At 37.5% G+C, this 15,090-nt stretch overlaps 1 protein-coding gene across 3 annotated transcripts in view; it reads left to right on the top strand.

The window, feature by feature from the left end:
• Positions 1-15,090, top strand: part of Pcdh15 (protocadherin related 15) — a 1,435,956-nt gene that overhangs the window by 1,153,514 nt on the left and 267,352 nt on the right. For all 3 annotated transcript variants that reach the window (XM_042266444.2, XM_076556997.1, XM_076556998.1), the window contains one exon: positions 3,582-3,714. In XM_042266444.2, coding sequence (XP_042122378.1) covers positions 3,582-3,714 — 133 coding nt within the window. The remainder of the gene's footprint in view (positions 1-3,581; positions 3,715-15,090) is intronic.

Below are 15,090 nucleotides of genomic sequence, written 5' to 3'. Positions count from 1 at the left end.
ACTGCATAAGCACAATCATACTGATTATTATCATAGTGATACAAAATTAGGCTATTTTCTCTTTTTAAATTATGATGTTTCCAAAGTCAAAGTGCATTTCGTCCATCTTCCTGGCTCTTCTTCATTCATATTTTATTTTCCCCTTACAATAAAGAAATACACTTCATCATGGAGTTTCAGTTATGGCATAACTAATCAAATATTCTAATTTCATAGTCTGAGTCTAAGACTTCAAATACTTGAGGATTTGGAATAAGACCCCATCATTTATAACAAAGCAAGGGCCTTTCATATCACAACCATGGGATAAATAAAAAAAAAAAAAAACCTCTCCCAGTATACTTCTTAAAATGCATTCTTATGAGACCTAAAGAGTTCAGAAGCCTTTTTATTTTATCTGCAGTTGTTAATGAGCTTGGAAACTTTAATTCAGTCACTTAATCTTTGTGATTATTTAAAATTATAAACCAAGCTACTCAAATTAGGTGATTCAACAGACATTTTGAGTCATAAAACTGTCTTAGAAATTCATTACCTCTTTTGTTCTGCTTTGAACCTTTTCTCAACAAAATAAGAATAATAAGACCTCAATAATTTTCATTTTCAGAAATTGAAACTTATTTGCATCATACTTGCCTTATTACCAAAATAAAATATGGATAGAAAAAAGCTTGGTTTTATGCATTTAGGACTGGCTATAAATGTAAATATGAAATACTCACATAAAATGTTATTATTTACCTAGTGACTGCCCTGCTTTACTATGTGCTTAAACTATGCTGGTGAATGATTGCTATTTATTACAGCCTTAAGTCATCATTTTATTGTTAATGCTATAGGCATTCAATTTTAGGGATGCTTGCTATGACACTATGCTGACATCAGGGATAAAGAGGAGATCTCATTTTATAAAGCAGTAACCCTCAAAAAGACTGGTACTTATTAAATGCACCACAACAGAGTGCCGAGATAGGAGGGATGAAAAAGGTGCGACTGAAATATGATCTTCCCCAAACAAGTCTGAGAGATAAATCCTGAGAAGGTGTTGGAAGCGTGACTAGCAATCCAACCCCCTGAGTTATGAGAGAAAAAAAGAGGGAAGAGAAAATGAAAAGGCAGTCACCCTGGACCAGAGTGGTCCTCTGTCTCAGCCCAAGATCACAAAGTGGGAGGGGCAACCATAGCCCAATAAAGCATTATCTAGCCAAAGCATCTGACAATTGGTCTGGGGATGGTGGTTTATGAACATAATCCCAACACGCCAGAGATAGAGATGGGATCATGTTAACTCAAGACCAATGTAGATGAAAGTTCTAGGCCAGCCTGGGATAAGTAGTCAGACTTGTTCCCAAAAACAAATGAGTATAGCACCCAGTTTCTGAGACTCACCTGTGAGTACTGCCAAGCCTGTTGCTAGGGGCATCAGCCCAGCTGAGGATGAAAATCCCCCCATTCTCACCACAGAAATAGGACTCATTAACAATAAAACTGGTATTGAAAATAAAATAAAAGCCAGATGGTGGCGGTGGTGGCACCCAACCTTAATGCCTGCACTCAGGAGACAGAGGCAGGCAGATCTCTGTGTTCAAGGCCAGCCTAGTCTACAGAGCGAGTTCCAGCCCAGGACAACCAGGGCTACACAGAGAAACCCCTGTCTGGAAAACAAAAACAATAAAACAAAAGAAACAAATAAAAAAAACAAACAACAAAGAAAAACTGTAACTTTCTGTTATTTGGCCTTGTAGGATCACTTACAAGCTTATATACAATGATTTATTATTACTTTAACTCATCCTTCCCCACGCTGAGACCCTTTAATACAGTTCCACATGTTGTGGTGACCCCCCAACCATAAAATTTCTTCCATTGCAACTTCATAACTGTAATTTTCTACTGTTATGAATCATAATGTAAATATTTTTGGAGTTAGAGGCTTGTCAAAGGGGTCATGAACCACAGGTTGAGAACCCCTGCTTTAACTCATTTTAGTTAAGCCTTAAAAGCTAAATTTTAGCTATTAAGTCTTTTAATGACTTCACCATGGCATCTATATCTCCATCTGAATATATCTCAATAGGAAAAAAAATTACTAATTTTTGGGAGGGCACTTTCACAAAATGTAAACCAGAGATAATGAATTCAGACACTTTAACTGGTTCTAAAACTCTGACGTATTTAACTTAAAATGAGTTTACTTTGGAACAGCATTGCAATAAATAGAAGTAATAAATGTCTTGAAGTGACCCCAGTTTAATAGAAATGCTTAACAGTGTGTGTGATCTGTCTGCAGAGAACTCGGCAACTTGCACCCATGCGTGTTATGGATGGACAAGCTGCCACCCAGATCTCAGCACTTGTGGTCTGCACCTAAATCATTTAAAAAGAAGACCAGATTAGTTACTTCTAGAAAAATATGTCATTGAAATACATTATAAAAAGGTTTTTTTTTTGTTTGTTTTTTGTTTTTTTTTTACTTTAAGGAAATTCTAGTCCCTAAACAGGAATTGCCACTGAAATGTTTTAAATTTAAAAATACAATTAAAAAATAATTCATAAAGCCTACATTTTAGGAAGCAAAGAATGTTCCTATGGAGTACTGTATGAATTACATGGTAAAGGACCAGATCTGTAAATTTATGTGTTCCATTTATCTATTTTGTCAGTGTTTCTCTTTATAAAGCCTTATAGCTCTCTTCAATTTCATTGTCTAAAATTCCAGTGTTAGAAGATGCTGAAAGAACGGATGTGAAAATGGTAAAAATTTTACTTATGACAATAAAGTGACTTTATTTCCTTCATGAAAATTTCCCCTCATTATAGGCTTTAACTAAAGGTAATTTTCAGCTTTTCATTTTATTTTCAAAATTTTACAACATTTCCAGGTTTATTACCATGAACTTACCCTAGGATTACTTTATGATTTTGACATTCAACCAAAAAAAAAAAAAAATTCACAGTATTCACAGTGATTGATGTTACAGAACTGGTAAAACACAACACAGCCCTTTGTTTATGTGCTCGCTCTCTCTGTCTCTCTCTGTCTCTCTCTGTCTCTCTCTGTCTCTCTCTGTCTCTCTCTCTCTCTCTCTGTGTGTGTGTGTGTGTGTGTGTGTGTGTGTGTGTGTTCATTTGTGTAGCTATGTGTTGAATTAATCAATACTCCTTCACCTGATTTAATTGGAAGAGAACTTGGAAGACAAGTTTTATTACCAAGTGTTTATACAAAGACTTTGTTTGTTTGCTTTTCTTCACTGCTAAAAACAGGATTAAAAATAGGATCATCAGTTAAGGCAAGTTAATTTATTAGCTCTCCTCTACAGCCACTGCTTTTTAACTTACACTATTCATCCAAGTAGTAGGAACAGGTACTGGAAGTGGTATTTTTTCTTTTACTAAGCTAATTTCACAAAGGCATTATATTTTGGTGGTAACTTTTATTGTTTTATTCTTTCATGATTTTATTGCTTTCTATAAAAGTTGAAATTTTCTTGTCCTGTAAACCCAGCAAACAAATAAAACATGCATTCTAAGTTCCAGAGTAGTGTGGATCATTAAATACCGTGTTCCCTTCTCTCTCGCAGGCACTCCATCTGCACCGTGTACATCGAGGTGCTCCCTCCCAACAACCAGAGCCCTCCCCGCTTCCCACAGCTGATGTACAGTCTGGAAGTCAGTGAAGCCATGAGGATTGGTGCTGTTTTGTTAAATCTACAGGTGTGCCTAGGATATGAATATGTGTGTCTGTGTGTGTAATGTGCCCAAAGACCCCATGTGATAACTTTTAGTTTATATGGTGCTGGGTAGAAACACTTGCACACTTGCTTGTGTTCTAGTGAATGACATTTCTCTCTGGAGAGGAAGGGACGGAGACAAGTGGCATGTGGATGCAGAGCAGGGGGTGTTTCCACAGCCGATCTCTTCCATAGATTGCACAATTGACAACCTATCACAGGCTGGCAGGGATTGGTTGCACTGATTCTGGGAGGAAATGATGGGATAGGCAATACGTGCTTGAATATTTTATGCTTTGCAACTGAAGAGTGTAGTTGGAAATTTTCCAGTGTCCTGCCTGGCCCTGTGGTCTCTCTGCAGCTGCTTATAAAATAATCACCCTGAGACTTAATATTATTTATAGCTGCTTGACCATTAGCTCAGGCTTATTACTTATTAGCTCTTACACTTAAATTAACCCATAATTCTTATTTATGTTTAGCCACATGGCTTGGTACCTTTTCTCAGTTCTGCCTTATCATCTTGCTTCCTCTGTGTCAGGCTGGCGACTCCTGACTCAGCCCTTCTTCTTCCCAGAATTCTTCTTGTCTGCTTCCCCTACCTATACTTCCTGCCTGGCTGCTGGCCAATCAGCATTTTTTATCAACCAATCAGAGCAACACACATTCACAGCATACAGAATGACATTCCACAGCAGAAGAGTATAGCCAACCATTGTCCCAGTTTCCCCAGCTGGGTTTATTTGGGCTATAGTGTCATACCAGGGGGAGCAATCCTAGACTCAGGTTGATGGTGGTATTCAGAGGCTGAGGCAAACTTCACTTTCCCTATGGTTACAAATATGTTTTAATGACTGTGTTTCAGTGTACTCATTTATATGAAAAGGATGCTTTGTGATGATATTTCTATTTGCAGCTCAAGGTTCCTGGCATAGGAGATTCTTATAAAAGAATAGCCTGGTTTTCACTATTTTCATGTCACTGACCAAAGCATACTGAACCACTTCAGATATACCTCCAGATATACTGAATATGTAGCTCCAACTCATTTTGCATATGATGTCCATAACTGTCTCTGGGATTTAAACAATTATGAAAATGGTATCGGGGGAAGGACTATATGAGGAGGAAGTGCTGTATAAAGAAGGGGATTCAAGCGAAGGAAAAAAGGTGAAATGTCACTTTATCTCTCATATGCAAGCCAGATATAAATATATCTTCCTACATCTCTAACTATATGTGCAGTAGAATATGCTGTTTAGTGAAGAGTAAGAAAGGGTCAGTATGAGCACAGTATAGTTAGGTGTGTGTGTGTGTGTGTGCTAGTGTATGTGCAAGTATGTGTGTGTGTCTGTGTATGTGTGTGCATGTGTGTATTTATGTGTCTATGTTTGTGTGCATGTGTCCATGTGTATATGAGTGTCATATGTCAACATGTGTCTGTGTGTGTGTCTGTGTGTCTGTGTAAGTATATGTGTCTATATGTGTGGTATCTAGGTTTGTGTATCTCTGCATGTATGTGTGTGTGTGTGTGTTTATATATTGTGTTGAAAATGACATAGTAGACATCACTGATTTTTAATGCCCACAAATATTAATAATTTTCCTTAAAAAGATCAAAATTAATCATAAGATATTACTTTACCTGTTCATAGAACAGACATTATCTTTCCTGGTGTTGCTTGGAAATGGACAGGTTTCTGATATAAGTATTCAGGAAGCTACACTTTACATAAAGAGATATTTATTATAATAATAATTTATTAATAATTTATTAAGTTGTGGAAAATCCCAGACTCAACTTTTACCCTTGAGAATAGTGACATAGGACACAGCTAGGTTTTCCTCAAAGTTGTTATGGTGCTATGCCCTCTGACCTCCAAACTTGCTATGAGAGTGTCATCCTGTGGATACCCAGATGCCAGAGTTTCATTGAAATTCCCAAGCACTTCTAAGGTTTTCCTTTAATATTTATTTTGCTGCTTTTCTCCAGGTGACTTGATGTTTCCCTTTTTATTATTTAATCATTAATAGAACATTTGGACAGCAAAATTATATGCAAGTAGGAGTATCAGTAATAATAATAAAATGTCATGAATACCAATAGGTGAATCAAAGAAAATACAGTGTTTCTTCAGCTAGACAAAATACCTAACCATACTATTATAAAGATATAGAGTGGGAAATAAAATATTAATTCACATTTATTGAAATGAAATAATGAGAAAAATTACATCTTTGAAAAATTATTTATCAAAAGAAATAGAAAACACAAAAAAATCTTAATTTTTTAGACTCAAGTCAAGAAATTATCCATGGTTTACAATTCAATCTTCCCTAACAATGTTCCCCTTTATAATATAACTTGTATTAGATAAGCCATAACTTTTGCTTATAAGGCATCCTCATTTTCATGTCAATTAATCTGAGGAAGACTGGGAACCCTATTATAGGAGAATAACACTAACTGAACATTCAAGGTGAATCACGTTTGCCTTTCTCATAGCTCACATTTCTTTGGCACAAAGGCTGGGAGAAAAAAAAAACACTTATAATGACATTTCAGTTCCCCTTTGTGTTATTGGAAGAAGCAAAAGAAAGAACACAATGGTGGTGGCAGACTGGATAAGAAGGGACAAGGGTGTCACCATCAAGGGTTTCTCATAGGACACCAACCTCTTTTGTTCATAACCCACTGAGACACAGTTTAAACTCATGACCTCAAAGTTGAAAAGCACCCATCAAATTACTCCTCCGAAGTCTTGCAATAAGAGGCATGATGGTGCCTGCCTGCAGCTCTCTGTCCTTACTCTTTCTTTGTATGTGGCGATGCCACCCAACATAAAAAGAAAAGGAAAAGCCTGGGGTAGTAGGGGATTTGCTTCAGGAAAGTCTGTTTTACCTAAAATCTAGGGATTTCAATGATCCTTGTTTCTAGACCCACATACATCTTTCAGTATGTTCTTTCATTCCACCTAAAGGTGTTTAGGAAGCTTGTGGTTTCCTCTTTGTGTGAATATTAACTTGATGACTGCTATAGGGATGGCACTCCAGAGAGGAAAACTGCCCTCAGACCTCTGTTTCTCACTGATCATGGTTAGGTGGGATAGGATTTTCTTCGCCCCAGAGTTGTTATGTAGGCTGGCAGCATGCTTTCCATTCATCTTTATCCATATTTAAATTCTTTAACAATAGTTTCAAAATGCTGTGGAATTTAGCCCACATGCCTGGAGGCAGTATTATTTTTAGTCTTGAGGAAAAATGTCCTGCTGCCTTGACCTCACTACAGAATTGATTCTTCCCATAACAGCTTGAATTAAATGCAGGCTGTCCTACACATGCCCCTCTGCGGCTCCGAGCCCGTCAGAGGTGCTAATTTGTTTTTTCTGACATTTGAAACGCTCTAGAAGTTTCAGGTTCTTGCTCTCCTCTATCATTTTCTTCCTTTTTGTTTGATAAATATTCCTTATACAATAGGATGTACTTTTGCCCCGAAGATGACACCAGAGTTTATGATTCATGAACACTGTGCAGCAGGTGCAGGTGTGCACCAGATAATTGACAGTGTTGTGTGGATGCTTTTCTTTAATATTTTCTCTTCTGTGATCAAATATTTTCCCTGAGCATTCAAGATCCTTCATGTGTTACTGTACTGATGAGAACTGAAGATTAGGCTTGAAGATGCCGTTTCCCCGTAAATGACAGGTGCCATTTATCCCCTTTGGAAGGCTACCCTACTTCCCCTATATGCGTGGAGAAGGAAGATCACTGATTTTCCTTCGTTTTCAATATGTGTGTTGGAAAATTCATTTATGTACCTTTGTTAGACTAAATTTCAGATTTGGAATGACTCTCTCACTATTAGCATTACCTCATAAGAATGTCAGGAATATAGAAGATGCAGCTGAAATATGTGAAATACTGATGTGTTTTCCTCATTCCAAGCATAAATTGTAGTTTATATAAAGAATGGACAGATGGTAGGAGGACGATAGATAGACAATAGAGAGATGATAGATGATGATAGATAGATCGATAGATAGATATATGATAGCTAGACAGACAAACAGAAAGATAGATGAAAGGTGATAGATGATAGATAGGTAGATAGATAGATAGATAGATAGATAGATAGATAGATAGATAGATAGATAGATAGATGACAGATTAATTGATTTTTAGGTAATAGATTGGTCAGATGATAGATAAATGATGATAGAGAGATTATAAATTAATAGTTCAATAGGTAGATGAATACATAGATGACAAATGTATGATTGATAGGTGACTGATAGATGATAGATAATTGATACATAATAGATGATGATGATAGATGATTGGTAGATGATGCATACATATATACATAGATGATGGATGATATAGATATGAGAGAAAGGGAGGAAGGAGAGAAGGATGAAGGGAAGACAGAAGGAGGAGAGAAAGAAGCAGAGTGAGGCTGTTTCATAATGTCAGTTGTCTGCTTCTTGCAAAAACTAGCAGATTCATAGTGAATGTTTTTCTTTATTGAGTAGATAAACAGGTATGTACAAGTTTCAAAAGAAATATTTTGATGTTTTTGATACTATGGGAAGTAGATTACCCAAGGATAATTTTCATGTGCAGGCAAGTAAAGTTATAAGGAAACCACACTTTTCATTTATTCTATTTAAAATGAATTTATCATACAATATATTATGATCATGGTTTCTTCTACTCCCATCTTTTCCTAGATCAGTTCCAACTCCCCACCCAAATAATCCCAAGTCTTCTTTCTTTTTCTCTTAAGAAAACAAGTAGGAAACAAAATAAACAAACAAAGCAGAATAAAAGCAAAAACAAAGAGAAAGCACAAGAAATACACACACAAACACACACACACACACACACACACACACACACACACACACACACACACACACAAGAGAAAAAGAAATCAAGAACCATAATATACAAGCAAGAGACCAGTAAGGCAAAAACATGCCCCAACACAAAGCAAAATGAGACACACAAAAAATATCTACAAAAATGCCATTGAGTTCATTTGGTGTTGGCCATCTACTGCTTGGCTTGGAACCTACCCTCAAGTGTGGTTTATATACTGAGAGAGACTCTGTTAGAGAAAACTAACTTTTCATTTGCAAGCAGATGCTAATTAGAGACAGCTTCTGGGTTAGAGATGGGAATTTGTGTCCATGTCCCACTCTCAGCACTAGGACCCCATCTGGCTTGGACTTGTGAAGGCCCTGTGCATGCTGCCATGGCTTCTGTGAGTTCATATGCATGTCAGTCCTGGTCTGTCTGGAAGACACTGATTTCTTGGAGTCCCCCATCCCCTCTGGCTCTTGTAATTTTTTTGCTTCCCCTTCTACATAACTCCTGGAGCAGTGAGGGGAGGGGTTTAGGACTGAGTGTTCCAAGGTGTCTCACTCTCTGCACATTGTCCAGTTGTGGGGTCTCTGTGTTAATTCCCATCTACAGTAGAGGAAGCCTCTCTGATGATGGCTGAGGGAGATACTGGTATAGAAGGGTATAGAAGAACATTATTAGGAGTCATTTTATTTCTGTGTTCCTTTAGCAGAATAGTAGTATTTGGTAGAAAACATATTTTTATATATTTTCTGCTTGTATGCTCTTCCTTCTTCCCATTGAAAACAAAATATAATAAATATTCCTTAGACAACCACGAGCTCACATTGTGACATGAAATCTGACATGTCTGGACAATGGCGGAGATGAATCCTAAGTTAGGCACGTCTAAAGCAACAGTTATTTCCTACCTAATTTCACCTGACCCTTTTGCCTCAGGCTGTGACTTACATGCTTGTTTTTCATGGGATAAGGCTTTATTTGTGCTTCTTCTTTACAATTTCACAGCAGGAACTTCCAGAAAAACAAGCGGAAAAAAAAATTTTTTTCCCACAAAGAGGACTAGCAGTTTAGAAGAACTCACTGTGGTCTAGCAACAAAGGGACCTTTCTCTGGTCCATTTGTAAAATAATGAGGGATATAAAAATGAATTAAGATAAAGGTGTCTTCTCTTCCCTCCCCCATCCATCATCCTTTTCTCTTCCTCCACCTCCTCCTCTTACCCCCACTCCAGGATCTAACATTGCCGAGGAGATGCCTCAAACTTGCTCTCTACGCTAGCTTCAGACTCATCACCTTGCCCCCTCATCTCCCCATGTGCTGGGGTTACAGATGGACACTGAGCCCAGCACTCAGTGTTTTCTGTGTGCATAGAACAGCAGTCCTGGAGCTTCTGGTGCAGGCCAATGTAGATGTCATTTGGGCTTAAAACTGAGCCCAACAACCAAGACTCAGTGGGAAAAGGGGGAAAGTTTACGTTAGCTTTTGTCCTGCCTCATCTCTTCACCAAACACTTAAAGGATGACTCTCACAGTCTCTCACCCTACAGCTCAGACTTACTCGTCTCTTTCTTATATGCTGCATTTTTACTTCTGAATCACAAAGCCCTCGATATTCTTACCTCGGCTATTCCCTTCACATCTAAACTTACTTCAAAACTTTTGTGATGAAGGCTGAATTCAATTGAATTATTGGAAAATCAGGTTTAAAAGTTGATGGGGGTGGGGGGTAGAGAGATAGCTTAGTCTGCAAAGCACTTGCCCGTCAAGCAGGAGGACCTAAATTTAATCCTCATATTCAAATAAGGAGGCAGCATGGTTGCACACATTGTTGTCCCGGAGCTGGGGAAGTGGATGCATGAGAATCTGTGAGTCTTGTTGGCTTGTCAGTATTACCTGTTTAGTGATTTCCAGGCCAGTGAGGGACATTGTTTCTGAAAACAAGATGGGCAATATTTCCGGTATGACATCCACGTTGTCCTCTGCCTTTTACATGCAATCACCCGCATGTACATTAAAGCTATTCAGCTGGCGACATTCTCAACACACACAGGGAAATACTGCTCTGTTCTTTGAAGGAGTCATGGGATGGCGGTCATAGTACTGCCATGGAGCCTCTGAATTAATTTATTTTGGATGGAGCACTTGAGACTAACTCTGATCCTCGAAAGGAAAACAAGGACACTCCTGCGTTTACCTCACTCCCTAAATAGCATCATCACTTTGCAAATTCTCAGACCTCCTATAAAGTCACCCCTGAACTTCACTTTCTCTGTAGCCCTCACTTGGAGTAAGTCAACCGAGATATTTGGTCCCAAGATAACTCACAGTCTCACTGTCTCTCCCCAGTCCCACCACCTTCAACTGACCTTACCAGCTGTTGCCTCTTGTTTCTGTAGTTCTTGAGTAACTCTGAAATACTCAAACTTGACCCTGCTAACACTCAGTTTCGTAAGGAGTCCAAATTAAGTCTTTTAGGATATATTATTAGGAAATGAAGCATCTTTTTAAGAAGCCCCAATGCTCCAGACACAGAAAATCCAGTTCTATTTTACATTGCTTCATTAAATTTTGATCTCAGAAAATGCTTTAGAAAAATACACATTTTGAAACATGTTTAAACAATTAAAAAAAATAACACCAATATTCACAAGTAGCCTTATCTCCTGGTGTTAAAGTGAGCTAACCACACTTAAATAGAACTGTAAAGTCATCATTAACATTTTATCTTAAACAGAACTTAAGTGAGCCCCGATGCTGCTACTGCCGAGATTAACAGTAAACATAAAACATAGACTATTAAATTTTTGTTTAATAGCTAACCACTTTAAATTTTGACTACAAGTACATCAACATTCTAAGAGGCCTAATGGCTTTGAATATAAAGAATTAAATGAAGAATGGTCAGTCCTGAAATTATACACACACAACCGCACCAAATTTGTGTGTGTGTGTGTGTGTGTGTGTGTGTGTGTGTGTGTGTGTGTGTGTAGCAATAATAATAACAATAAAGAGCCTACCAACTTGAATGGGAGTTGGAGTAGCATGAGAGGGGATAGAGTGAGGACAGGGAAGGGGGTAAGTGATATAGTTGTGCTGTTTTAAAATGTTTTTAAACAGTTATAATAAACAACATTCTAGTTATGGTTTTACCTAACTATGTATTTTATTACAATTATTTATTTATGTGTGCACACACATGTTCACACACACCCACACACACATATACACATTTACCACAACACATGTGTGGAATTCAGAGAACAACTGTTAGAAATGAGTTGTGTTTTTCTACCATGCAGGGTCCAATAATCAAACTCTGGTCTTGAAGCTTGGTGGCAAGTACCTTTGCCTGCTGAGCCACCTTGGCAGCCTAGACTTGTGTTTTAAATCCTCATACAAATTGAAATCTATACCACAGACACATGATGGATGGGCATTTACAGATGAGACCATGCCATGTTCATTAAAAAGTTAATACATTTGAAAATCTTAAAGAGAACAAAATTTCTTCTTAAAATTATTGATTGATTGATTGATGATTGACTGGATTAATGTATATATATATGTGTGCCTAAGTATACGTATGTGCACCATGTGCATGCAGAAACCAAGAAAAGTCAAAAGAGTGTCAGATCCTTGAAGCTGGAGCCACAGATCCTTGTCAGTCACTTCACAGGGGGTGGGAACCAAACTCAGGTCTTCTGCAAGAGCACTAAATGCCCTTAAACCCTGAGCCTTTACTCCAGCCCCCAAAGGAACAAAGTTTCTAATGATCCTTTCACCATGTTGTTTTTGTCAGATGTTCATTGCAGGCTTCAGGAGAACATTTCCTGTTACAAGCATAATTGAACCTCTGGCAGAAACCGCACGCTCAGAGCCTGCATGGGTCTGCACAGGTCCTCTGTGTATATGTGATGGCTTCTAGTTTAGTGTTTTTATGGGATTCCTGAGTGTGCAAGCCAATGGGTCTCTGATTCTTCTTTTTATAGTGGGCTTTTTTTCTTCTGTTGATTGGTCTTGTCCAACTTTGATGAGATAGCTTTAGTTTTATATTATTATGTTTTTTTATAGTTTTAAAAATGAATGAATAAAAAAATTTAATTTCTTATTCAAGGAACATAGAGACTCAAAATACACCACCTGGTTATGAATGTTGCTAGTATAATATTGATACCTTTTTAAATATAAATATATACAAAGTTAGATGCTATAACATCTAACTGCATAGCATTATTGATAGCAAAACGTATTCTCTGACCATTGAATTAATGTTGAGTGACTGCATTAGTATCCTAAAAACATTGGCAAATACATGTTTATGTTTTTATGGAGCAAAGCCATAAAAAATGTAAAATTATCTCTACATATAGACCAGTCTTAAAATTGTTCTTTAAAATTTACATTTTAAGTTAACCTAGCAAAAAATAGTTTAAATTTTTTTCTGAGGATTTAACAAAATCATACTTTAACAATTCAATCATCCTATAATGCTACATACTAATCCATTAATTTTGGAAACTCTTAAAACAGACATGTTCCATCACATGCCGAGTAATCTATTTCAGACCCTGAATGTGACATTTTTGTATGGATCACATCTCCTGTAATTTTCTTTTTGAAAATGGAACTCAACATAAAGATTTTGTGAAACATATCTGTCCATAATTTTATATGTTTTGAGGCCTTAAGAAAAATATCATAATTATGGCTTGCATATTAAGAGTATTCCTGAAAGAGAAGCTCATAATAATAATCCCATACACGGACATTTCATGTACATCACTTGGAGATATTTTGATCCAGATAAGGCAATTAACATCTTCACAAGGCCAGTGAGTTTAAAGCTGTTGTTTTAATGCTGTGGAGTAACTGAGGGTAGATGATAGCCTTGGAGTCCACAATGCCCAGCTCATCCATCAAGACTGTATGCATCAGCGACAGGAGGGAGTGATCGCTGGAATCAAGTGAGTTCTCATGATCCCTCCTCTTTCTGCCCTCTAGTGTCTCTGTAATGTTTGCTGCCGTGACTACAAGACCATACTTGCTCTAGGTAACCACATCCTCCATTGTGTGGTGGAGATGGTCATGGCAGGCTAAGAGGGAATCCCTGTGTTCCAATACAATATCATCTTTAACAAGACATTACACACAATTCCAAAGAGTTTGCATAGAGCGACAGCACTGTACCTTTTAGACACCTGAGAAAAAGATACGTTGGATTTACCTTTGTTCTACGTTGAGTGCCTTTGACAGGTTTTGTTATGTCTACTTTGAAGGTGTGACACTCCCCAGTTTTCTGAGGATACTCCTGGGTCTCCCTTTTTGCATTCTTATTTTCCCAAATGACATTTAACAGAGTTATACCCGTAAATGAGAATATTAGATTCCACTTGCTTTATGCCAGGAGACGGTTGCATGATCCAAAGGAAAAAGGTGTACATTGCCTAATGTAGGTGGCATAAGGAGTTTTTGTTAGTTAGATCATTCTGCCTTTTTAAAGTTAACTGAAAACAGGACTAATTTGAATTCTGTGTTGAAGATAGAGTATTTGCAGAGATAACTACTTATAGCTGAGATTTCTGTGGAACTTTTCAATCCCACCTTTAATAACTTGGCAGCAAAGAATCTTGCTGCTTTGTGTTTTGGTTTTTAAATAATTCTCAGAGTGTATTTCAACGTCTGGAAGCCATTTATTGCTTCACAGGCTGCAAGCTCTTGTTGATGAAAGCTTAAGTATACAAATGTCATTATTTCCCTGAGATTTTGATAGATACAAGAAACAAAACCGGTGTTCCTGAGAAACACTCAACAAGCAGCTAACGGGAGTCGGTTTTCTAGGGAAATTAATGTGAGTCCCATCAACCTGAACAAAGCCTGTGGTGTTCCCACACTTACCTGCTAGAATTGCAGCTGAGAAAACAATTTTTAAAAAATCAGAGATTATTTACATTGGAAGGTTTTAATTTACTCAAGAAACCCAAAGAATTCAATTACATGCCTCTTGTTCTTATTGCAAATATATTTTTAAGATACAGGTTCACAAAATCCAATCGTTTGAAAAATCATAAAACAAAATATCTTTTTTCCCCTCTGTTTCCACACTCATACACATGACCCACTCACACACATGACCCACTTGGACACCACATGACCCACTCCCACGAAGGAGTAGACTTTTTTTTTTTTTGAGGGCTACAGCTAAAGTAAACAAACTTCAGAGAGGGAAACAGAATTATCTAGCAATAAAAATTGACTCAGCTCTTCAATAGAGCTGGTCCCTCCCTTCATCCAAAATAAAAGTAGTTCATTTTGATTTGGGTAATCAAGTGGTTAGAAAGCACAGCACACTTGATTGTCACGCTTGATTGTTCCTGATTGAATACTGCTGAGTGATTTGGACCCAAAAGCTGCCTGTGTGAGGCAGGATGGAAAAATGCAAAGACTGGGACCAAGCACAGCAGGCTGAAATCACCCAGGAGTTTACACTTTGT

This window comes from Peromyscus maniculatus, chromosome 21 (assembly GCF_049852395.1).
Source record: "Peromyscus maniculatus bairdii isolate BWxNUB_F1_BW_parent chromosome 21, HU_Pman_BW_mat_3.1, whole genome shotgun sequence".
Classification (NCBI taxonomy): domain Eukaryota; kingdom Metazoa; phylum Chordata; class Mammalia; order Rodentia; family Cricetidae; genus Peromyscus; species Peromyscus maniculatus.
The sequence above is the reverse complement of the archived record's forward strand: the minus strand, read 5'-3'. Positions and strand labels throughout refer to the sequence as shown.